Genomic DNA, 25,775 nt, shown 5'->3' with positions numbered 1-25,775 from the left:
TTCAATAATTACAATTCACTGCCATTATTGTAACGGATCACCCAGCAGCAAAAGGAATCGTTTCCCTGCTCGCTGAGGCAAAACATCAGCAAACAAATAAAATTCCCAGAAGCCAAACTGTGCCCTGACTGACTGAACCCTCTGAACTGCCCTCACAGTGGTTTCCAGCAGCACAAAAAATGACTTTCCACCCATTCCCTGCTACATTTCTGCCCTGAGAGAAGGATCTAAAAAAGAAAAAAAGCATCTGGCAGACAAAGCACGAGCCTCAGATTTGCTGAACACCCTGTGAGCCCTTGAGAAGCGCCACTAATCCTGGCAGGATCAGGGCTCTGCCTTCCCCTCAGGATCCTCCCAGGAGGGATGAGGAGATTTAGGGAAATGTCACTGATCTCTCCCTATTAATGAGGCTCATTCAGCCTCTGGGATTAATCACCTCGTTGTGGTTCAAAACAGCTTCAGAGCTTTATGCCTCACCCACACAAGCATCTTCCCCAGGAGGAGCTCAGCTCCCTCCCTTCCCTGTGCTCCTGGAAACAGGAGCAGCGTTTGTGTGGGCAGGATGCTTATTCCAGGTTATTCCAGGGCTGTTGTGCTGCCTGGCTTTAATGTTGTGATTACCCTGTTCCTGCTGAGCTACTATCTGTGAGAAAGACAGAAATTAAGCCCCAGTGAAGAGGGGTGAGAGGGTTTTTTGTCTTTTCTGCGGTGTTTAAATAAATCTAAATTCATCCCCGTGTTCAGCTCTGGGTTGGGCCTGGCCCCAGGTACAACAGCAGCACTTGAAAGGCTCCTGGATAAAACTAAACTCAACAGAAGAAAGACATGGAATTGCTGGAGCAAGGGCAGAAGAGGGATGTGAAGTTGGTAAAGGGACAGGTTCCAGGCTGGGAAAGGTGGAAATGTTCAGGAGAAGAGAAGGTTGAGTGGAGACCTCACAGCACCTGCCAGGAGCTGCAGGAGAGCTGGAGAGGGATCCTGCAGCAGGAACTGGAGTGCCAGGACAAGGGGGAATGGCTTCAAACGGGCAAAGGGGAGAACTGGCTGGGATATTAGGAAGAAATTCCTGGTTGGGAGGGTGGGGAGGGTCCCAGAGCAGCTGTGGCTGTCCCTGGATCCCTGGCAATGCCCAAGGCCAGGCTGGACATTGGGGCTGGAGCAGCCTGGGACAGTGGAAGGTGTCCCTGCCATGGCAGAGGTGGCACTGGATGGGCTTTAAGGTCCTTCTACCCCAAACCATTCCAGGATTCCGTGACAGCTCCAAGGGCTGTGTCACCCATCCAATGCAGGTGACACCAACTCGGCTCCCTGCCGAGTGCCAGCTCCTTTCAGGAGTAGGGATCTCATGGGAATGGGACCACCCTGGACATCACAGACCTCTGCTCCCCACAGCAGAGACCCCACAGGCTGCAGGGACAGGGACACCTGCAGCAGCCACTGCCCAGGCTCTCCCTGGAACCCAGAGTGGGTTTTTCCCTGCAATCACAATCCCAGCAAAGCTCTCCCAGCTCTGCCCCTGCCTTTGCTCCGTGATTGCTCTGACCTGCAGCAGGGATTTTATTGATCTCAGGGTGCTACTAAATAAAGAAGTGATCTTGTTTTAGTGCCTGTTTTGCATCCCAGAGATGTTCAGGAGTGTTATTGTTGATTCTCAGTTTATTTATTGAAGCAGCAGCCAGGCAGGAATGAGGAACACTCCAAGAGGAAAAACCTCCAGGAAAAGGTGCTTCAAAGCTTTCTGCATCCTTTGCCACTCCACTTTTAAAAAGCTGGATGATTGATTTGGGTGCTTGTTACTTCAAGAAATCAAATTCCTTCTGCAAGTCAGGAAGCTCAGCCTAACAATCTGCTCTGCTCCCATTTTCCAGGGATGGGAATGAGCCTGGAAACAAATGGTCCTTCCCAGCTCCGTTTGGGATGGAGTTCTCTGCTGTGCAACCGCACTCAAGTGCATTCCTTGATTGGAAAGGCAGCAGGGCTGAGCTCCTCAACAGCCAAGGGGAAGTGAAGAGCAGGAAGAAAATTGGAATTACTGCCTTTGACAGGAGTGTCTGCATTTTGATTCTTCCAAAGAAACCTCACTTTGTATCCAGATATTATCCCTGATCTGTGAATCCAGCTGAGAGTGGGCAGAAACTCTGGAAAAAGTGATTCATGGACTTTCAAGCATATTAATTAGCACCGTGGTCTTTACACCTCTCTCCCATTTCATTACCTTTCAATTAATCCTCACAGATTATTAACAAAAGAATAAAATAAAAAAAAATCCCCTGGAAGGATTAGCACCAGGAATTTACTGGAAACTTCCTGGAACAGGTTCCAGGCACTGCACCTTGCTCAGTCACAGATATTCCAAATTTGCATCAGCAAAGTGCTGGGGAGGTAACAGAGAGTGGGGAAAAAAACATGGAACTATTAAAATCCAATCTAAGGAAAAATTTTGTGGGTTTTAGGCAAACCAAAAGGGATGGAATGGAAGATCATGTCAGGAATTTCTCCCATGGCAGGGATTTGCAGGTTTGGGCCAAGCAGCTGTGAAATGTTCTGGGACACTTGAATTACACCTGTGCACTGATCAACCTTCACATGCCAGGCTGGGGTTCCTGACCAAGGATCACCCCTGAAACAAAACCTCAGGGAAAAAGATCTTTGGGAAAGACAAGGAAATGTTGATATGTGAAAATGGACTGGGAGGCTGTTCCACGTGGAAAAACAAGAGGAAGAAGGAAAAAATACAATGAACTTCTCCATCAGTTGCCAGAGCACAACAGCTTTGCTGGAGTGGTTTTGGAGAGGCCTGGAGGGAAAGCAGGACCATCTGCACATTCCCTGTGCTGAAGAAACCTCCACAGAACATCAAATTTGCAAGTAAAGGATATAAAAAATCCCAAATCCCAGCCTGGAAGAAGCCTCATTTCCCCAAATGCACCCTGGCTGTGAAATGCTGGGGATGCCACTCCAAGATCTTGGATTTACAGCCCCGTTGCACTGCTCAAAATGATGGCAGCAGGGCACAGAGATCCAAACAGCTCCTGGAATGTGCCTGGGGTGCTCTTCCTTTTGCATCCCAGCTTTTCCCACTCCCTGCAGAGACTCAGCCTCTCCCTGAGAGCCAGGGAAGCACAGAGGGGAGAATTTTCTGTTCCCAGAAGTGACAACCAGCCCAAAACCTGGCGGATGCAGGGCCAGCTCCTGCATCCCAAGCCCGCAGCCCCACCTGGCCGGGCGGATCCCAGCAGGAGCATCTCCTGGGAATTGTTACTCACACATAAAGCACAGATTTCTGGTCTCCGACCTGGCCTCCATCCCCCACTGTCAGTGTGTCGTAGCCTCTCTCCAGCTCGAATTCCTCGAAGGTGAGTTTGATCACCTGCCAAAGACACGGCACAATTAACACAATCAATTAACACCAAGCCTTGCCCTGCTCATGGATCCTGGAGCAGCTTCCAAGAGCATCAAAATCTCCTGGGCATCCCCAAAAGTTTGGTTTTGGTTTTGTTTTCCCCAGGATTTTTACAGGTGATTTGTGTCACCTCTGCTTTATCTCTGCTTGCCCAGATGTCTTCACTGATATCAATATTTGTGTGCTGGGACCTCAGCGTGCCTTTTCCCACCTTCTCCCTCCCCAAAGCCGGAATTCTGCAGGTTGATTTGGCACGGAGTCTTTTGCTTTGTGGCTCAGGAAATTCTCCTGCTTCGTGCTCAGAGCAGGAGAGAATTTATGGATTTATGTGAATGGTCAGGGAATTATCTCCAGCTGTCACAATCCTCAGCATCACCACATCCCTATTCCCTGTTTTTTCTCTCCTGTTCCACCCAGACTTTGGATTTTTTGCAGCCTCTCTGCATCATTTAGGAGCAGAACTCCCACGGAAGTTTGTGCCCCAAGGCTCCCAGCTGCTTTGGGAATCTCTGCTTTTCAAATCCAATTTAGGGGGCAGAGTTTTTAAGCCAGCCTGGAACAGGCTGAACAAACAGAAAAAGAAGAGATTAATTAAATTAAAGAAGAGTTTCACATCCCCCATCATCAGAAACCAATGGAGTTTTGTTTCTTGGACTCTTTACCTGACCAGTGAAAATAAAAAGCACAAAAACGTCTCAAATGCATGAGACCTTAGTAGATACATTCAATTTCCTGATTTTTAACACATTAAATCACCAAATGTGGGTTGATGCTTCTTTCAGCTGCTTCAGACAACACAAAAATCAGAAGGAAAGAAGGAGCCAGGTGAGTGCCAAGGACCTCAGAGCTCTGGGGACACTTTCTACCTCAGTTTGGGGCACAGAACCACAGCCCAAGAAACCCAAAATCTTGCTCTTGTCCTTTCTTGCTTTTATAAGCAGCACCTCCTGCAAAACCTGAGCAGGTGTGGATTCCCAGGGGGATAAAAACCCCAAATTTCAAACCAAAAGTAAAAAAAAAAGGTGTTTATACAGTTCAGGCTGAGCTGTCCTGTGTTTTCTTTCCTACAGATGAACTCAGTATTTTTCAATGCACAGAAAATTAAATTTAGAGATTTTAGACATTGTGAAAAGAGAGGTTTTTCTCCAAAGCCCCAGGATGCTGAACCAGGAGCCTGGGTGATGCTTCAGACAACTTTTAATTTCTGTCTCGTACCCAAATATTAACCTGTGCAGGCTACAAAAGCATGAAATGCTGGAATAATGTAATTAATCCAGAGAACACTGATCTGCACACACCATTACTTCAACCAGCCACTCAAGGAGCTGCATCCTGAGCAGCCTGACCCTAATTAAACAACTAATTACATCCTAGCACACTCAAGAGGTTGGCACAAGATTTGGATGCTGAATATTGTATTTATTTACCCATTTTCCTGTTCTTTTTTTTTTTTTTTTCTGTGAAACCTAGACATTTAATTAATTTAATTATTTAATGATTCATTAAACAGCCAGAGAGCCACCAGCACCCCCAAACTTGGAGCTGCTGAAGCATCAGGGAGCAATCAGCAAAGCCAGGAAAATGGGATGGGACTCCTGATTGAAAGTGCCACCAAAGTGATTGGAAGTTTGGTCACATTCCGAGGAGAAAAATCCACAATAATTCTCTCCAGGAGAACAGCAGCTCGTGCAGTTCTAACCTGAAGCTCTGCAAGCACATTCCTCATTTCCCTGCTTCCCAGGCTCCAGAATTTCTGCCTCCATTTGGGATAAATCATCCCCTGGAGGGGCCCTTCTCCCTCCATCCACTTAGACATGGCTTTTTTTTGGCTTTTTTTTTGGCTCCAGGTGGGAATAACCCCAGGAGAAACCTCAACCAGCAACATCCATTATGTCAAAAAAGGCCAGAAATAGCTTTTATGCAAATTCCCCAATTATCATATGCATTTCTCAGCTCCCCAGTGATTTATTTTCCCACTGTGGTCGGAATTAATTCCCAGGGCACCAGGGACCAGCTAAAAAAGCATCTGAATATCCCCCAAACAGGTTTGATGTCCCCTCTCTGCACAGGAAATAATCCCAGTTTGTCAGTGAGGAGGCCTCAGCCCTACAGACACAGAATTCCCAGCGAATTTGGAGGGGATTTTGGGGCTCAGTGGATCTCTGGCTCGAGGTTCTTTGCCAAAGATAGAGCAGAGGACTTGTAAATGAGTCCTAAATTCAGCTCCCTGCTTTTCCCAAAGCTCCACGGAACAGGACCTGATCCAAAGAGCACTGGAGTCAATAAAAAGATTACAGCGACTCCAGCAGCTCCAGCTCTGGCACATAATGCTCCTTATTCCCAAGGCATTGGAAATAATTCATCCCCAATCCTTCCTCAGCCAGCCTGGGGAATGGGAAATGCTGGGATCATCCCTGAGGGATAAGCAGGGAGAGCTGTGGCCTTCCCAAAGGAGTTGGTGCTTTTCTCCCAGCCCTCCCTTCTCCAGGAGAGCTTTTCCCAGCCTGTAAATTAAAACTTCCAGCATGGAACACCTAAACCCCAAAAAAACCCCTTCAAAAACTGGCATTATTAATTGAATTAATTAAAACTATTTATCATTTCCAAAGAAAAGGCAATGGGATCTCCTCACACAGGTCACAAAAGCTGCTGAATTTTTTCACAAAAATCCGTATTTCTGTGTAGGATGGACAGCCCACGGAGCAACACCTGCAGGTCCTTGTGCTGTGGAATCTCTGACCCGAGCTGAGAAGTCTTGAAATGAATGGATTTGAGCAATTCCAATCCCCTTTATGATTTAGGAAAAGATCAGGACAAGCAGGGAGAGTTGTGGCCTTCCCACAGGAGTTGGTGCTTTTCTTCCCTGCCTCAGGAGTGGTCTTCCCTCCCTGTAAATGACACTGAAACACCTAAACCCAAAAATCCCTTCCAAAACTGACACTACTGGAATTAATTAAAACTATTTATCATTTCCAAGGAAAAGGCAATGGGATCCTCCTCACACAGCTCACAAACGCTGCTGATTCCACCAATCCGTATTTCTGTGTAGGATGGGCAGCCCATGGAGCAAAATCCTGTGCTGTGGAATCTCTGACCCGAGCTGGGAAGTTTTGAAATGAATGGATTTGAGCAATTTATGATTTAGGAAAGGACCAGGACTTGCAGATTCTGTGTTTGTTATGACTCAGGTTTCAAAGCTGAGGAAGAAACCAACCAGGGGAAGAGGAGGAACTTCCTTTGAGCTGAAATTCCCAAGGTAAAATAAGACAGTTCTGTGCAGGAAGGCCAGAGGAGAAGCTTTTCCTGTCACACTGCTGATGGAAAAGCAGGAAAACTTCGGGCACAACACTGGCACTAAAGCAAAGGAACAGAGCTGAACATTCAACACAAAAGGCTCAGTGAAACACTAGGCACGGTCCAGGAGCATCCTTTCCTCACAATTTTCATCTCCTCCTTCATAATTTGTAGCAGGAATCCCAAATGGAAGAGATATCCTACACAACACCCAGGAAATGCCTGCACCCAGCTCACCACCAGATGTTCTATCCACACAAAACCTGGAGGTTGGTGATTTCTGGAGACAAAAATGTACCAAAATAATGGAAAAGGATGAAACACCCTCCACAGCCTGAGCTGTGCTGAATTCCAGCCCATGGATACTTCATCAGGGGGATGAACACTCCCCTGCACATCCCCTTGATGAAGGGAACCTTCCTGGAGCTGATCAACCATTAATTCTCTCCCAACAGATCAGCACAGAAAACTCTCCTGGTCCCACACTTGTGTCTCCCAAAATCCAGGTTTTGTGCAGGCACACCGTGGATAACGACAGCCCTGAGCCACAACCTGCCTGGGAATGGGAATTCAGGGCTGTTCCTCATTAAAATCCTCGTCCACCAGAGATCTGTGCTGGCTGAAGGCTTGGGATGAGTTCAGCAGGGAGGGAGAACTCCACTGGCTCTTCCTCCATCCTGCCCCTGCCTCACTTCGGAGGGGAGGGAAAGCAGGATCCCAGCAGGGCTGCTAGCACTTCCAAACAATTCCCAGGAAAAAACAAAACAAAAAACACAACAAAACAAAATAAAAACAAAACAAAACAACAACCAAAAAACAACAAAACAACCAAAAAAACCACCACCAACAACAACAAAACCAATAAAAAAAAAAATCCCAACAAACACCAAAAAATCAAACAAAAAAACCCCAAAAACAAAGACAAAAACTAAAAAAAACCCACCAAAATGAGATCCTGTGAGTCTGTGAGATTCCCCCTGGAAAAGGCAGGGAGCCAGTGCACAACAATGTCCAGAGGCAAGGGAGAATAAATGGGAGCTTGGAGCCTTGGCAGGCTCAGGATTCATCCAGAACTAACGGAGTGATGTTTGCAGGAATCCTGACACTCCAAGCAACAAGCCCTGTCACCTTCTGAGAGCAGAAATAACACCTCCTCAGAAAGGGTTTTTGGAGCTACACAGCAAAGGAATTCCTGTTCTTCTGCTCCAGATCTGGAGGAGAGACAAGGGCTGAGATTGGAAAAACCTGCGGGCATCAAACACTGTCCTCAAGTGAATTCCCATTGCCAGGGGAAAATGGACAGGGATTGATCTTTTCCAGGCCAGGGCAGTCACACCTGTACAGAAAGTGCTTGGACTGAAATTCACAGCAGTGCAAAAATGTGAATAAATTTACAATACTGCATAAGTAACACGAGCACCCAAACCTCCCTCCTCTGCCCTGGGGGCTGAAATCCCGCTGGATCCCAAAAAAACACGGGAAAAATCAGCATTCCTGGCACAGCCTCCCTGCCCTGATGAGCTGCTTGGGCACCTCCCCGCCCTCCACACGAGATATCAAAGGGGCTTCGATTACAAATAATTACATTCACTTTTAATTACAACCCTTAACAAAACGAGTGTTCAGCAGGGTCAGGGATTTAAAGACAGCTGGGAATCACAGGGAAGAGTCTGTGTGGGGACAGAAACTGAGCCTGAGGGGCTGAGGAAACCTTTAATTTGAGGGTGAGGAGGGGCTGGAGAGGTTTTCCCCGTGAAGCTGGTGCTGTCTCTGGATCCCTGGAAGCATCTAAGTTGGACAGGGCTCGGAGCAGCCTGGGATAGTGGAGGTGTCTGGATGTGCTTGGAAGTGTCTGGATGTGCTTGGATGTTTCTGGACATGCACAGATATTTTTGGAGGTGTTTAGATCTTTCTAGAAGTGTTTGCATTTGTTTGGATGTTCCTGGATGTCCTTGGATGTTTCTGGAAGTGTTTTGGAGTGTTTGAAAGTGTCTGTATTTGTCTGGAAGTATTTGGAAGTGTTTAGATGTGTCTGGAAGTGTTTAGATGTGTCTGGAAGTGTCTGGAAGTGTCTGGAAGTGTCTGGAAGTGGTTGGCTGTGCACGTCCACACTCCATCACCACATCCCTGCATCCAAACACCTTCCAGCTTTTGTTCCATAAAACACCAGGGCAAAGGACCCCCTTTGTTCATCTCCTCCTCTCGTGCCTCTGGTAAATCAACAATTCTCTTCACCAGCAGCTTTGAACTGGAAGGGAGCAGGTTTAGATGGGATATTGGGATTGAATCCTTCTCTGTGAGGGTGAGGAGGGGCTGGGATGGAATTCCCAGAGAAGCTCTGGCTGCCCCTGGATCCCTGGAAGTATCCAATGCCAGGCTGGAGAAAACCCAGGATAGTGGAAAACATCCCTGCCCTGCTTCAATGACCCTCCCAACCCAAAGCCACCTGGAATTCCACGAACTACAAGCCTGGAATTGCACAGAAGAGCAGAAACCCATCCTGCCTGGAGCTGCAGAGCATTCCAGCGTGGCTGGGCTGTGAGGACCCACCTTGGCCGGGTTGAGGGCGGTGATGACCCACACGCAGTAGGCGTTGTTGTCGTACTGCACAGGGTAGTTGGGGGACGTGATGACCCCGCTGGGCCCACGCAGGTACGTGTCACACATCCTGGCTGGGGACACAAACGGGCACAGTCAGCACTGCCACTGGGAGGAGAGGGAGCTTGGGATGGAACTGGGGGAAAGCAGAAATTTAGCAATTGTTGTTTTCACAGCCTAACCTGCTCCTTTCTTCTGCCCATGTCGTGAAAATGAAGGATTTCTCTGTGAGGAGTGGGGCCAGCAAACCCTGATCCCAACATACCCTGATCCCAACACACCCTGATCCCATCAAACCCTGATCCCATCAAACCCTGATCCCAACAAACCCTGATCCAAACAAACCCTGATCCCAACAAACCCTGATCCAAACAAACCCTGATCCCAACAAACCCTGATCCCATCAAACCCTGATCCCATCAAACCCTGATCCAAACACACCCTGATCCCATCAAACCCTGATCCCATCAAACCCTGATCCCATCAAACCCTGATCCAAACAAATCCTGATCCCATCACACCCTGATCCCATCAAACCCTGATCCCATCAAACCCTGATCCCATCAAACCCTGATCCCAACAAATCCTGATCCCAACAAACCCTGATCCCAACAAACCCTGATCCCAACAAACCCTGATCCCATCAAACCCTGATCCAAACAAACCCTGATCCCATCAAACCCTGATCCCAACACACCCTGATCCAAACAAACCCTGATCCCAACACACCCTGATCCCATCAAACCCTGATCCCATCAAACCCTGATCCCATCAAACCCTGATCCAAACAAACCCTGATCCAAACAAACCCTGATCCCATCAAACCCTGATCCCAACACACCCTGATCCCAACACACCCTGATCCCAACACACCCTGATCCAAACAAACCCTGATCCAAACAAACCCTGATCCCAGCAAACCCTGATCCAAACAAACCCTGATCCCAGCAAACCCTGATCCAAACAAACCCTGATCCCAGCAAACCCTGATCCAAACAAACCCTGATCCCATCAAACCCTGATCCCATCAAACCCTGATCCCAACACACCCTGATCCAAACAAACCCTGATCCCAACACACCCTGATCCCAACACACCCTGATCCCAACACACCCTGATCCCAGCAAACCCTGATCCCAACACACCCTGATCCAAACAAACCCTGATCCCAACACACCCTGATCCCAACACACCCTGATCCCAACACACCCTGATCCCATCAAACCCTGATCCCAGCAAACCCTGATCCCAACACACCCTGATCCCATCAAACCCTGATCCCAGCAAACCCTTGATCCCAGCAAACCCTTGATCCCAGCAAACCCTTGATCCCATCTCCCCTCAAACCAACACCCAACCACGCTCTACTCCTCAGACTGATTTATTTCCTTTCTTTCCTCCTTTTTCCGTCACAAAAACCTTTCCCCATCCAGGCCAGAGGTGCCAGGAATGACACAATGACACAACTCCTTCCTGATGTCCCCAAAAAGCCACATTCCCTTTCTTCCTGCAGATCAAACCCCCAAAATGCTGCACAGCGAGGATTTATTAGGTCAATATTAAGTATTTATCAGCTGGTTTCCTTCTGTGGGCTCAGAACTAAGGTGGAAACTCAGCTCTGCATCTTCAAAACATCTCAGGTAAAGGAAAAGCTGGAAAAAGTGCTTAAGCAGGGAAAATTTTGCCTGTGGAATGCCTTTGATGTAATATTTAGCTGAAATATTCCACAAAAAAAAAAAAGTGGGGAAAAACATCCTGGTTCTGGAAGTGTTCTCTGCTGCTGCAATGAGCGCTCCAAATTTATTTATTTTTGAAGTTTATTTATTTACTTAAACTTATAATTTAATTTAGGAGATGTATTTGCACATGAGGAGTCTGCAAGGTTTTTTATCCTCTGTAAAACCTGGAAAAATCATCTCCTGGCCAAGCTGTGGGAACATTGGGAATGGCTGGGAAGCACCTGAGGAAGGAGCTGAGGTCACTTATCCAGGACACTGAACCACCCCTGCCTCATCGTGGAGCTCCCACAGTGCAAAAAAAAGGGTAAATCCCATTATTCCCATTTTTCAGGTGGGATTAAGTGACTCTCCCATGATCCAGATGGAATCTGCTGAAGATGGGGAAGCTGCAGAACTTTCCCCCAAAGTTTTCTCAGTGGGAATTAAGAAATTATTGCAGCCAAAGGGGTTAAAATCTGGGGCTGACTCTGGAATTGGAGAGGAACCCAATAAAAAAAGAATGGAACAAGCTGTGAGAAAAAAGTGGCAGAAAGCTGAAATAAAAATCAAATTTTTTAAAAAGAAAAAAAAAGTAACCCCAAAACATGAAATTCAGCAGCTAAAAAAATTTAAGTTGATTCACAGAAACAGAATAATGCAGACAAATCCTTTCTTATCTCTTGCAGGAGCACACTACAAATTTCCTTTATAGTGCCACATATTTATGCCAAATATCCTCTTACACTGATTCAATTTATTCCAGGCTTGTTTCAAGAATTACATGGGATTCCAAGCCCTGAAAAAATCTGCAGATGAAATAAAGAAAAAAAGAACTGGGGAAAAAAAACCCACCCTCTACTTATGATTTTAAGAGCTTTAAAGGGATTCAATTAAAAATATTACAAGTTGTTCTTTATTAGCATTACAAATATCACAATGTGACATTTCAGAGAGGGAATGAAATCAAAATGGCCATGGGCAAAAATGAAAAAAAATCTCCATTCCCTGATGGCTCATGGCTCAGGATGAGGCTCCTGGGGAAGCACAACCCCAAAATGCTGCATTTCCACTTAAAAATCTCTCTCCATCTCTGCTTTTCCAGGTTTTATTCCAGTCTTTCCTCCTACAGGATGAGAGCGAAGAAAAAAGCTGGAAAAGGGAGAGGGATGATCTTGCTCAGGTTTTACATCCCTGAACAAAAGGAATGTTCAGGAGAGAGGGAAGGGAAGGGATTTAGGGACAGCTGGGAAATTCATGGAAGATTCTGTGAGGGGAGAAGGGGGTGCAGAAACAGGGACTGAGGGGCTGAAAAAGCTTTAATGTGAGGGTGGGGAAGCTCAGGAAAAGTTTTCCCAGAGAAATTGTGGATGCCCTATCCCTGGAAGTGTCCAAGACCAATCTGGGATGGTAGAAGTTGTCCCTGCCCACAGAACAAGATTTTCCTTAAGATTCTTCCCAACTCAAACCACGCTGGGATTGTTTGACCTGGCCAGGGGATGACCTGAGGGCAGGATGGCTAAGAAAAGGGACATGAAGGAGCTGGGAGTTCCCACAAATGGGAATAATCCAGACAAGCTGAGCCCCCTCTGGCTGCCCCTGGATCCCTGGGAGTGTCCAAGGCCAGCCTGGAGGGGTAGTGGAAGGAACAGGATGGTTCTCAACATCCTCCCAACCCAAACCACACCAGGATTATTTGATCTGAGAGCAGGATGGGTGATGGAAAAGGCACACGAAGGAGCTGGGAATTGCCACAGATGCCAAAATCCAGCCAGGCTGAGCCCCCTCACCTCTGCAGACGGGCCGGTGGTCGCTCCAGGCCACGATGATGTCGCTGACTCTCTTGCAGGTGATGCTCTTGGAGCCCTGCAGGTCGTAGCCCTCATTGCAGGAGAACTGGATGCTGGAGCCCAGCCTGGAGAGGGGACAGAGGGGCCATCAGCCTTGTCCTGCCTTGTGCATCCCAGGATTTGGGGCCAGAGCTGCCCTCTGGCCCCGTAGGCAGCAGCAGGAAGGGAGGAGGGACCAGCTCTGCCTCCCCCTCTGCTGTGCTCGTCCCAGGTGCTGATGTCCAAATCCCAGTCTTTAGTGACATTTCAGTGGGAATTTCACCCACAGCCCCAGGAAGGGACACACTCAGCGTTCTTATGAAGTAAAAAAAAAAATAAATCTTTATCAACTGCTCAGAGTTTTGTTCTTTATTCTGTGGTTTGGATTCTGAGCCCTTGCTGTTGCAGCTGCTTTGTTCACTGAGGTAACACAATGCAGTTTGCAGTGGTTGGGAATTCATCCTGTGGAATTTAGGGACCATTGGGAATTCCCTTTCCTCTGTCCTCCCTCCTTCACTGGATGTGAGGAGAATTTGACAGGGTGGGATTCGATTGAGAGACACTTTCCATGAGCAAAACAGCCCCAGCCAGCAAAATCAGATGAAATATTGATTCCCCATGGCCACCAGCAGCTGGGGCATCCCTGCAAAGGAAAACTGGGAACTGGAAAGGAACAACAGCACTGATTTAAACTTTGTAATCCCCAATTAGCTGGCACCACACAGACTCAGTGACAAGGAACCTCAGCCACCTCAAGTTCTCTAAGGGAAGGGCCATGCTGGGGCTTGAGCTAATTTAGAAAGTGATTTTTTTTTTGGCTGCTTCAGTTTTCCAGGGGAGGGATGACAGCATAAAGGGATTCTACAACTTGGATTGGGAAAGGACAAAAATATTTCAAGAAATCTTTAGAGATCCTCACATGGAACAGCACACACAGGCAAGGTTTTACACACGTGTTCCCCAAAACTGGGCAGGATTTTGGGAGAGGGAGAGAGCAAACAGAACCCCCCAGGCCAGGAGCACACCCAGGGACACACAGGAGCTCTGCAGCATGCACAGAACACACAGGAAATGTTCTTACCTAAAATCGTTGCCTATCCTTTTGCCTCTCTCAGGAATCCCAGGGTCTGGACACAAATTATGTCCCTGGGACACACCAACCTGAGTTACTACAAAGCAAAAAACAGCACATACAGAGACAGAATAGCAAAAGGAACATTCTTTCAGCAGCTGTCTTGGTGGATGTGGCGAGAAAAATGGCAACTGGGAGCTCAGAAACCTCAACGTGTTCTGTTTCATTCCGGGAAAACAACGGCTTTGGAAACAAATATCCTGCTCAGTTTACACACCTGAGTGTTTTCTAGGAAATGCCAGCTAGGGACACAATTTTCCCTCCGTTCCACTAAAGAAATACCTCTGGAAGAAGTTGCTTTCTTGCTTTATTTTTCCATTCTGCTCAATGACACCAGTTACAGAGCCCTGTGATGAAAATGCCACCTGCAACCCTCCGAGGTGACCTCATAGCCCTCCAAGCCCAGCCCAGTGTCCAGGCGAAGAAAACAGCTCCATGGAAAGGCAGGTGTGTGATCCCAGGGGGAAAACCCAAGCACAGAACGAGAGGGAGAAAGGAGAGGGGAATGCGAGTCGAGGATTTTAAAGCCAAGCCATTTAGTTGGAGGATGGAAAATTTCATGGAGCAACCTCGATGCCAACAAACATGAAATCCATGGAGTGGTGACCAGCACTGAAGAAACCTCCCAGCTCCATCCTCTGCCTCCCCATTTCCAGCCCTCTCCAACCTGCCCAAGCCACAAAGGAGGGTTCAGGGTGGGGTAACCTGGGGGTTCCTCAGCCCTGGCACAATCCTCATTTCCAGCCTGAATTCCAGCACAGTAATACGGAACAAAAGGGTGATTTTTTTGCCACAGGAATTCGATGGGACTTACTTTTCTTTGCACCCAAAACACCACCACATTTCTCAACCACGATGCTGAAGCACTGGAACAACCCCATTTCCATTCCACCTCTGCCTACAGCTGGATTACAGGGAAGAAAATCCCAATTTTATTCCAAACACGGTGGCCCAAAGGCCACTGCCAGGAGGAGGCTGACACTGAGGTGGCACCAGCCCGTTCCTCATGGCAGACACTGGAGCCCTGCAGGGACAGGGGGGAGGGCAGCCACGGGAATGATCCACCCAGACTGGACACACACAAAGCCAAGACCATCCAATATTTGGGAATTAACCACCGGGGAATCCCAGGTGCATCCCCAGCTACAACTGCTCCTACAGAGAGGGAAGGATCGATGCTTCCCAACTTGTGCTGATCCCAAAAATATTCTAGCTTCTCCTCATCACTAACACCTCCCCTGATGCCCTTTAAGTCCTTTTTAGGAATTTTAGGAATTTCCTTTTTAAGGCCCTTTTTTTCCTCCCTTCCCTGGAGCAGGGATGGGGCTGGGATTGTCTGCACACATGGCTCTGTTTTTCCACACGGTGCTTTAGTGCTCTGGGCTCTCCTCCATGAGGGCACAGAGGTGACAGAGACGTGGATTCATGGAAAACAGCCTCCTGAGGGATTGCTTCTCCACCTTTCCATGTCCATAACCCCTGGTTAAACTCAGTCAGGTGAGGAGGCAGCAGCACCAAGACAGCATCCAGCACCCCTTGATTTCTTTTGTAACTCCAAACTTTGCTTTGCCGCTTTTCACAGGCCCAGAGAATTCCAAATCACCCCAGGGTGTGAAGGAAGGGAGCCCATGGATTCAGGTCCCAGCTTCTGACAGGAAAAGTTTGGCTGAACAAAGTCCTCAAGTGCCACCATCCTCCTTGGGGTTCCTTCCCTCCACACAAAGGTGATGCCTGTGCACAGACAGCTCCAAACAAAGGAAATTCACTCAGGATCAGGGACCCAACGAGGGTTTTATGTCCCAAGGCCATGTGGGAATGAAGGAAAGTGCTCAGATTCCTGATTTTCCTCCTGTAAAAGTCCCCCTGAGCAGACACACCTGTAACAACCACAGCTTCCAGGCCCGCATGCCGACACTTAAGAGCTCTTCCTCAGAGAAAAAAAATCACATTCCCACAGCAAATTCCCCCTCCCATGGTCAAAACACCCCTTTTGTGCCCCCAGAGTGGGTCACTGCTGTCACACCCAGTGATTATTTCCCATATCAGACAAAAACAAAGCCTGGGATTCAAAACTTTGGGAAGAAATGAGGTCCCAGATCTCCAGGAAAACACAGGCCCTGGAGGACAGTTTGTCAGTCCCACTGCTGAGGTGCAAGCCCAGTTCATCTCTCATTAGCTGGAGATGGATTAACACCTAAAAACACGTGTAGATAAAGCAGGGAACAGGGAAGATAAAGCTGAGCAAAGGGGAGAGGGAAGATATCTCCATATCCTGGGAATTGGGGAATTTCCCTTTTAAGGAGAGTAAAAGAAAAGGAGGAGATGGATTAGATGCTCATTTACAGAAACTTTTGTTCTCTACCTTTTGTTTTGAACACACACACACACAAACAGAATAGCCCAAAGGTTTTAAACTGGATTTGTCGTGCTGAGAATTCGCTGTCAGTGCCATGTTCACCTTCCCAAAGCTTCATCTGGGCTGTGCCATTCCCAAATGAACCCTTCAAGGTTACTGGAAAAGTAAAAATTGTGATGAACTGCTCAATTTCTGTGTTAGAAGCTCAGGAATTTTCTCCCCCAGCCATGGGATTGGTTTTCCATCCCCTCAATCTACTAGTTTTTTAAATTTCTTTCTCCTCATGAATTCAGTGGCAGTCAATTCTGATTGTTCAGTTTGCCACTGGAATTCACTGTTAAAATATTTAGTTCTAGCTCTCTTGATTTAAAATGTTCACTGACAGATTCCCAAGGGACAATTTCTCACTGAATTTCAGAACTACAAAATAAAGCAGCACCTAAAAAAACCTCTGACAAAGCCCCAACATTTCTCAGCATGAGGAATCCAGTGAAAGCAGGTTATAAATGTACAAACTCCTGGCAGGAGGGGTGGGAAGGACTGCAGCAGGAATTACATGGTCTAAAGGGTTAATCTGTGTGCACACACCAGGGCTCTGAGGAATTTCATGCAAACTTCTGGGAAAGATTACAAAAATCAGGCCTGAAAGCAGGGAGCTGATTTATGGGTGCAGGCCTCACCCCAGCGAGGTCCTGCTGCATTTCCAACCCCAAAAGATCCAAAAAACAAGGATTAAGTGATTCCAGAACCTCAGTGACACTGACCCACTGAACACTCACAATTTTAGCAACACCACGTGTGAAAAGGGCACAGTGAGGTGCTGACACTGGGAAAATCCAATTCCAGCTGGAAATGTTCCACCTGGACAATTCTAACCCCAAATTTCCCACCTTGTGCTATCCCAGAGCAGTTCAGGAGATGCAGGTTGACAAGCATTCCCAGAATTCCAGAATTCCCAGACCACTTCCAGGGTGTCCCACGGAACCCAAGCAAAGCTTGTCCCCAAACCCCAGCTGGCTCCTGCGTCCCTCAGCCCTGGGCACCACTCACACCTCCCCAAAATCCAGCAACTCCCACACACTTGGCCGAGACCTAAAAACTGCTCAACACCCCCAAAATGACTTTTCAAAGCAGATTTTGACCGAGCTGGACATGCACAGAACTTTCACTCCTTCATCCAAGTCCTTCCAGACACCCCCTCCAGATCAGCCTCACCCAAACACCACAAAAGCCACTTTGATGATGCTTTTTAAAACCCAAAACACCACAATTTTCCCACTGTGGGACTTGGAATATTCACATTTACATTCTGCATTCAGTGCCAGAAACAGCCTCCAAAATGTGACCTAAAATTTAAAACTATTTCTTGTAACTGCATTATTTTTCTCTCTGTATTATTTTTCCCTCCAAAAGTGATTAAAGCAAGATTTCCAAATGATTTTACTGATGGTGAGCAGTACAAGGCACTTAATTATGAATTCAAACACATTCCACTACAACTGAGCACAAGCAGCACCTCCCCCCAAAATTCCCTATTTTTATGGATTTTTTTCCCTGCAATAACACAAGCAGCTGTCACATCACTACATTTTGCCTCCATTCAGCCCCACGAAACACACAGGTTTTCATCTGACCAAGCAATCCCAAATCCAAAACCTCTGCAAGACCTGCAGGGTTTAAGTGTGGATTCTTCCAGGGGGGATTTTAGGTCAGGTTTTAGCAAAGAAAACATCGCTGGTAGGAATAATGGGGAAAAAAACCCAAGGATTTGAAGGTTGGACTTGATCTTTTCCAGCCTTAATGATTTTAGGATTCTGTGGCACAGCTTTAAATGTTGCCAAGAGACACAAGAATTCCTGAATTTCTGGTGTTTGAGCCAAAGCAAGTGAAATTGCTCTGGGATAGGAAATTTCTTTACCCAGCCTGTCCCACCTGTGTAATGGGAGCACAAGGGGCACAGGCAACCCTGCAACTCCAGCAAGGAACAGAGCAGATAAGGCTTTGCAAAAATAAAATAAATCAAATTTCCTGGTGCCATCTCCTCGGGAATCAGCACTTCTGCAGCTGGAAATTCCCTGTGGGAGCAGAAGGCTGCGTGAGACAGGGGTGATCAGGGCTGAAAATCCAGACCTGAGGGAGAGCAGGGCATGGGGAAGGAGCTGGAGGCTTGGGGGGGGGGTGACAAGGACCATGGAATGGGGCCACCATCCCCATTCCCATTATTCCAGCTTAACAACTGCCAGCCTGAGCTGTCCTCCATCAGCAGGACAAGATCTGAGCTCCCCAGATGCTAAACTGGCAGCTCTGAGCCCCTTGGGATGGGATAAACCAGGCAGAAGGAATGAATTCCTAGTTTTTCCTCTCAGAAGTGCAGCAGGACTGGGACAGGACAGGATCTGCTGGAAAGGGAAGCACAGGTGCTGTGTCCTCCTCAGCCCCAGGGCATCAAAAACAGGGAAAACTGCTCCAAAGGCCATTCCCAGGAAGGAGAAATGGGAATTCTGCATATTGTTAATGCCAGAATACTTCATTAAACCAATGATTTCATCACTCCCTTCCCCACATTCCCCAAAATCCAGGATACCGCACCCCCTATTCCAAACACATCCCTCTGCCGCCACACCGAGCCAGGAGGGTTTTCCAATGGATTTCCCACTCAGTTAAGTGCACTGGGATGTTTATTCCAGTTAAATTCTTCCTGGCAAGGAATGTATCACCCAGCCAGGAACAGCTTGGACTGGGAGCTTTCCTTTAAAGTGGAATTATTTTCTCCTGGACATGCCCCCAATGTTTTCTGCTCCACAGATTTTGGGTTGTTTTTTACCTTGTTGGGCCTTGCTCCCAAAAAACCAGGGCCTCTAAAAATTCTCCTGGGAACTGGGAGGGAGACCCTCCTTCCAGAAAGACACTGAGCCACGATTCAGATCCAGTCCATCCATTGTTCTGAATTTTCTCTGCAAAATCCACGCGACTGAAATGTCCAAACTGCTCCTCTCTGATGGGGGAATGGGCTATGCAACAAAATGAGCAATTCCAGCCTCTCCCCTAAAACCCATCTGGAAAAATGCAACACCCTGCTCCCATTTGAATCCATATAAAATATTAATTCCGAGTCAGATCCCTCCTGTTTCATCTCAGAGTTGCCAGAAGAGCCCAGGATTCAGGGACAAAAACCACAGGTTTTGCTCCTGATTCGGGAAGAACCTGATGGAAAGATTTCTCACCTGCCAGGGGGAGGCACAGCAGTGACCCCAGATGTTCTGCCCCTGACACACCAACCACTAAACACAACCTGAAAAATCAGCATTACAAACCCAGAATTATCTTTTTTTTTTTTTTTTCCTGCAGGGAAAATGAAATAAAACTCAGATAGAAAAAGGAAGACGCTGCTACTGCCTCTGTAAATTTTCCAAGATATTTTTTTAATGTTGTTCCTTATCCCTGCTTCTTATTTACAGCGATAACATCGATCCCATTCCCAAAATTATTTGCTTTCTCCACTAAAAGGAACCCAAAGCCACGACCCTGGAGCACGGAATCAACCAAATGCACAGACTCCCACCCCTGCAGCCCCTTCCAGGAGTTAGTAAATGCTTGTGAACAGAGCACTGGGAGGAGGGAGTGATGCAGAAATGCAGAGGGAAGAGAGGGAAAAGCACCCAAACTTTTCAGAGTGGTGAAGTTTTAGAGATTACTGTAAAATCCACTGAAATGTTCCAGGAGATTGTTACCAAAAAGACAGCGAAGGAAGAGCCAAAAAACTTACACACAGATGTCTTCTGGTTGTTGTCCTTGCTGGGCATGAGCTTCACCCCTCTGGACTTCAGCTCCATCTGCTTCTTGACTGCAGGGATGGGAAACAAAGGGAAGATGAGGAAAAGGTTTAGCTGAGCTTCAGGGATTTTTAAAGTTTTCGTTTGAAGAAGAAAAATGTGAATCACCCACACCCTGCACGCTTCCCTTTGGGATCAGCCAGCTTATCCTGACCCCTCAAAACCAGCAGGGATTTCTTTTCCATGTTAGGGCTTTGGAGAGCTTTAATTTCAAAATGAAAATGGGGTCCAACCCCCCCATCCCTCTGTAACCTGCTAAAAATGGCAAAAGGGAAGGTCCAAGGAACTTCAGGGATGCTGAGAGGAAAATGCTGAGCTGGTTTCTCCCCTGCACAGAAATTTATCCCATGAATCCATTATACAGCAGAGCCATTCCATTCATAACCTAAAAACTGCAGAGCTGGTGTGAACAAACAGCAGGAAAAAGCAGGAAAACAGCAGGGGAAATAAAATTAAACCCCATTATTGGCAAAGGGAAATATCAGCTTGGAGCCCCATGCCTGGGGGAGTCCTCCCAATGCGTGACCATTCCCTCCCTGCTCCAAAACTCCACTGAAAGAGGAGAAAAACCAGGAAAGGGATCAAGGATTCCATCCATCTCCAAGAGCCCCATCCTTTCCCAACAGGCAGCTCCCCACAGCAGGGAGCAGCAATTTGTCTCTGCCCTGGACTTGGCTGCTGCTGCCGAGGCTCCTCCACCCCCGAGGGTTGGACACAAACCCCACCTGGCAGAACCATCTGTGAGAGCTCAAACACCTGGACTTGGGAAATTCCAGCCTCCACGGGCAGGAACTGGGATAACCCAGCCTCCACTGACAGGAACTGGGATAAAAGAGCCTCCACAGACAGGAACTGGGATAACCCAGCCTCCACTGACAGGAACTGGGATAAAAGAGCCTCCACTGACAGGAACTGGGATAACCCAGCCTCCACTGGCAGAAATTGGGATAACCCAGCCTCCACTGGCAGGAACTGGGATAAAAGAGCCTCCACGGACAGGAATTGGGATAACCCAGCCTCCACTGGCAGGAATTGGGATAACCCAGCCTCCACTGGCAGGAATTGGGATAAAAGAGCCTCCACTGGCAGGAATTGGGATAAAAGAGCCTCCACTGGCAGGAATTGGGATAACCCAGCCTCCATTGGCAGGAACTGGGATAACCCAGCCTCCACTAGCAGGAACTGGGATAAAAGAGCCTCCATGGGCAGGAATTGGGATAACCCAGCCTCCACTGGCAGGAATTGGGATAACCCAGCCTCCACTGTCAGGAACTGGGATAAAAGAGCCTCCACTGGCAGGAACTGGGATAACCCAGCCTCCACTGGCAGGAACCGGGGTACCACAGCATCCAAATCACTTTCTGGGAGCCTTTTCCTGACGAGCCAACCCTTACCCAGGGAGAAACCCAGCCCATCACCCACTTCAAACTCTTCTCCCCGTGTTCTTCATCTTGTCAGGCTTTCATCCCTAAATTAGCACATTCCTAAGACAAAGCTGTCAAGAAAAATTACCCATGTAACTAACGAGGGGGTTTTGAATCGTGCTGGGGTTTTTTGGGGGCTTAAAAAGAACCTGTTTGGAACAGCTGCTGCAGGAGGCTCAGACAGGGAGAAGCTCCTTGAAGCTCACCTGAGGTGCTGCTTTGAGGGAGATGCTGGGTGGAGCTTTTCACTCATCATTTCCTCACAGCTTTTGGATTTCTCTTTAAATAAAGCAGCACTAACTTCAAACTCAGGGCTGCATTAGCTGGAAAATATTCATGAGGAAAAGCTGCTGCTGCTCCTGTCTTCCTCACCAGCTTCAATCTGTTCAGGGCAGCTGCCTTTTTTTATTAATTGAAGAAGGGAAAACTAATTAACAGCAGGCTGCTGTCAAAGCAAATCAAACTCTTTGTTTCTTTTTACTCCAAATCCACCTGCAAGTGCAGCACAAGAGAAAAAAAGCAGCAGGTTTTGGGATGCCCCAAAGGTCCATGTGGATGGGAATCACGGGATATTTCCAGCTTGATCTCAACGTTTTTAATAAATGTGTTATCAATGGATCAAAAGAAGGAGTTGGGACTACTAAAACTCATATTTTTTGGGGTAAAAATCTATTTCTGCTTCAAATGAAATAGTGACACACCATCCTGCAGTGCTTCTCCAGCTTTTTCCAAGCAAACACAGGGAAAACCCCCCAATCCCAGCCCAACATTCCCTCCCAGGCGATAAAACCCAGGTGTTTCCAAGTTTCCAAAGCTGAATTTGGATTTTGATTTTCCAAGGCTGTGGGTTGGGACTCTGCAGTCTCTGAGTCGCTGCTCTGTGGTTGTGTTTTGGGGCACAAGCAGTGAGGGAGCAGCTTCCTAAAATAATCCCCATTTTTGTATTCTCCACAGCTTCCCACTGCACATCCCATTATCCAGCCCCCAAGGAATGTTTCCACTCTCCACGCAAACAAAAGCTCAGCTTGGATGACTTGTGCAGGATAAAGAGAATTTAAAGGCCAAGCAAAGCTTCCCAAGCATTGGTGAACCCCACCAGAGCTGATGGTGGCACCATGGAAGGGATGAGACATCCTTGGAAAAGTCAACTTTTCCTCCAGGACACAGCAACCTGCAGGGATTTCCCCAGTGCTGAACATCCCAAATCCAGGAGAAGGCAGTGCAAGGCGGCAGGAGGTGGAATGAGGAGGAATTTTAAGGTCTCTTCCAACCCAAACCATTCCAGGATTCTCTGGCACGGGGAGTTTCTAATTTGGATACCCCCAGGCCTGGAAAGTTTTCAGGGACATTTCCAACCAAGGTTCTCCCAGAGCCATCCCTGCCAGAACCTGTGGATGCTGGAAGCAGGCAGGGAGCACAGAGCCTGTGAGAAACTGAGTCACACAAGGGTCTCACTCTGGCCTGAGAAAGCATGAGAAGGAATTGAGACACTCCTTGGTAAAGGACAACAATCCTTGCAGGTGGTGTTTAGGATCCCTGTTGTTTGTTTGTAGGAGGCAGTCAAGGAGTGGTGTTCCAATTAACCAGTGATGTTGATGTGGTGCTTTAATGAGCAATGAGAGTTTTACCTCTCACACCTTCTCGAACCTGTCTATAAAAGAAGATCAATAATAAACTTTGCTCTCTTGGACAACTCAGCTGAGGGAGTCACGTTGTGCTTCTCACTGTTCCTAAAACAGCGCGACACAGAACCCATCAAACAAACATCTCCCTCCAACTCCATTCCTGATGGAAAACCTGGCTCCCAAACCCTGCAGCAACAGGAACCAGCACCAGACTCATCAATGAGCACCGATCCCAAAATTCAGAGGTAGAGCTGCATCCCCTGGAAACATCTCCTCCCCTAATTGCATCGTGTCCCTTTCCAGTAGAATTGATAAATTGGTAAAGAGAAATTGATAAAGAGGGATCACTGCATCCTCTCCTCCTCATCCTTCATTTTGGAGCCCTAATGATGGAAGTCAGACTTTACAAATGACTCCATTTAGAGCAGAACCAGGCACAGGAAAGCATCACTTGTTTTGTGCTTTTTTTTTTAATTAAAGAAATAAGAACAATTCTCCCACTCCCTGCCCTCAAAAATCTGGTATTTGAAAATCTACTTTGTTTGTAAATTGGAATGTGGAGCAGTACTACAAAGGACTGTGTCAGGATAATTGGATGAACAGAAACTCCTGTTTTCTGGAGGGTTTTGCTGCACACACACATCCAACAGATCTAATGGAATACTCAGCATCCTGTCAGATTTGAGAGATGACATTACAAAGCTCTGCCAGCACGGCAGGCAGGCCGGGCTGTTCCTTTTAAACAACTTCATGTTGCTCTAAATGAGAATTTAAGCAGACATTTATTTATTTTTAATTTGGAAAACAGCATTTCAGCAACAACAACTGCAAAAATCTATTCTGTGAAGCTCTGTTCTCCTTGTTGGGGGAAGTGCTGTTAAATCCAGATCCTGCCTGGATCTCTCCCTCCTGCTGGGATGATTCAGCAGCACCTGGGATACAGCAGGATACTCACAGGGGTTCTTGTTCTTGGAGGTGAAGAGAAACACCCTCAAACTCTACTCTTGGGAAAATTCCTCTTTTGGCAGCCTGAGCAATGGATCTTCACAAATCAGAGCTTTCAGAAGCACCAGAGTTGCCCAGAACAGCCCAGGAGAATCCACAGGTCTTTTAGAATGGCAGGAGCTAAAAAATCCCTTTGGAACCCAAGGGCTTGATCCAGGATGAGGAGTGGGAAGATCCAGGATGAGGAGTGGGAGATCCAGGATGAGGAGTGGGAGATCCAGGATGAGGAGGGGAAGATCCAGGATGAGGAGGGGAAGATCCAGGATGAGGAGTGAGAGATCCAGGATGAGGAGGGGAAGATCCAGGATGAGGAGTGGGAAGATCCAGGATGAGGAGTGGGAGATCCAGGATGAGGAGTGGGAGATCCAGGATGAGGAGTGGGAGATCCAGGATGAGGAGTGGGAGATCCAGGATGAGGAGGGGAAGATCCAGGATGAGGAGTGAGAGATCCAGGATGAGGAGTGGGAGATCCAGGATGAGGAGTGGGAGATCCAGGGTGAAGAGGGAAAGATCCAAGATAAGCAGTGGGAGATCCAAGATGAGAAATGGAAGATCCAGGATGAGAAATGGAAGATCCAAGATGAAAAGGGGAAGATCAAAAATGAGGAGGGGAAGATTCAGGATGAGCAGTGGGAGACCCAGCATGAGGAGTGGGAGATCCAGGCTGAAGAGTGGAGGATCCATGATAAAGAACATAAAGATGAGAAATGGAAGAGCCAAGATGAGAAATGGAAGAGCCAAGATGAAAAAGGGAAGATTGAAAATGAGGAGGGGAAGATCCAAGATGAAGAGTGAGAGATCAAGCATGAGGAGTGGAGGATCCACAATAAAGAGTGGAAGATCCAGGATGAGAAATGGAAGATCCAAGATGAGGAGTGGGAGATCCAGAATGAAGAGGGGAAAATCTGTCCAAACTGAAGCCTCCCCATGGGCAGATCTGTAGATCAAAGCCATGGATGGGGCTGGGAGCACCCTGGGATAGTGGGAGGTCGCTGCCCATGGAAGGGGTGGAACTGGATGGGATTTAAAGCCTGCCAACCCAAACCATTCCAAGATCCTGTGACACCCTCACAAAGCCATTTATGTGTTTCATGTGCAACAGAGGCTTCCCCAGCCCTTCCCTGCCCGAGGCAGCTCTGCTGGGATCTATCCTGTGCCGGGGCTGGAGCTCATCCCATTTATCTTCCTCCCGGAGGGAAGGGAAGCAACCAGGGAGGGGAGATCGATAAAAGCTGTAATTATGTGTTGGTAACAATCAGCTCCAGAGCAATTAGGGAGCCAAGTTCTGCCATAAAATATGTGCAGAGAGGGGCAGCAGCAGCCAGGGCAGCATTCCTATCTCTCCAATTCCCTCTAAAAGGGGGACAGGGGACACCTGAGGTGCTGCCACCTCCCCTGATTAAAACATTTTTAATATTATTTTCTTCCACCTTTTTGAGCAGGCACGATGGGGAGGAAATTTAAAAAAAAAAGAAATCCTATGCACAGATTTCTCCCAGTCCCTTTGATTTCCTTACACGGGGAATGGGGGGAAAGCATTTGAAAAATCAAGATTCACTTT

At 47.5% G+C, this 25,775-nt stretch overlaps 1 protein-coding gene across 1 annotated transcript in view; it reads right to left on the bottom strand.

The window, feature by feature from the left end:
* The window catches only part of CSMD2 (CUB and Sushi multiple domains 2), a 278,621-nt gene that overhangs the window by 127,013 nt on the left and 125,833 nt on the right, over positions 1 to 25,775 (bottom strand). Inside the window, exons 8-12 of the mRNA XM_058856609.1 lie at positions 20,094 to 20,171; positions 13,921 to 14,008; positions 12,801 to 12,925; positions 9,248 to 9,369; positions 3,267 to 3,370 (exon numbers count right to left, since the gene is read on the bottom strand). Coding sequence (XP_058712592.1) covers positions 3,267 to 3,370; positions 9,248 to 9,369; positions 12,801 to 12,925; positions 13,921 to 14,008; positions 20,094 to 20,171 — 517 coding nt within the window. The remainder of the gene's footprint in view (positions 1 to 3,266; positions 3,371 to 9,247; positions 9,370 to 12,800; positions 12,926 to 13,920; positions 14,009 to 20,093; positions 20,172 to 25,775) is intronic.

The sequence above is a fragment of the Poecile atricapillus genome, chromosome 24 (assembly GCF_030490865.1).
Source record: "Poecile atricapillus isolate bPoeAtr1 chromosome 24, bPoeAtr1.hap1, whole genome shotgun sequence".
Lineage (NCBI taxonomy): Eukaryota > Metazoa > Chordata > Aves > Passeriformes > Paridae > Poecile > Poecile atricapillus.
The sequence above is the reverse complement of the archived record's forward strand: the minus strand, read 5'-3'. Positions and strand labels throughout refer to the sequence as shown.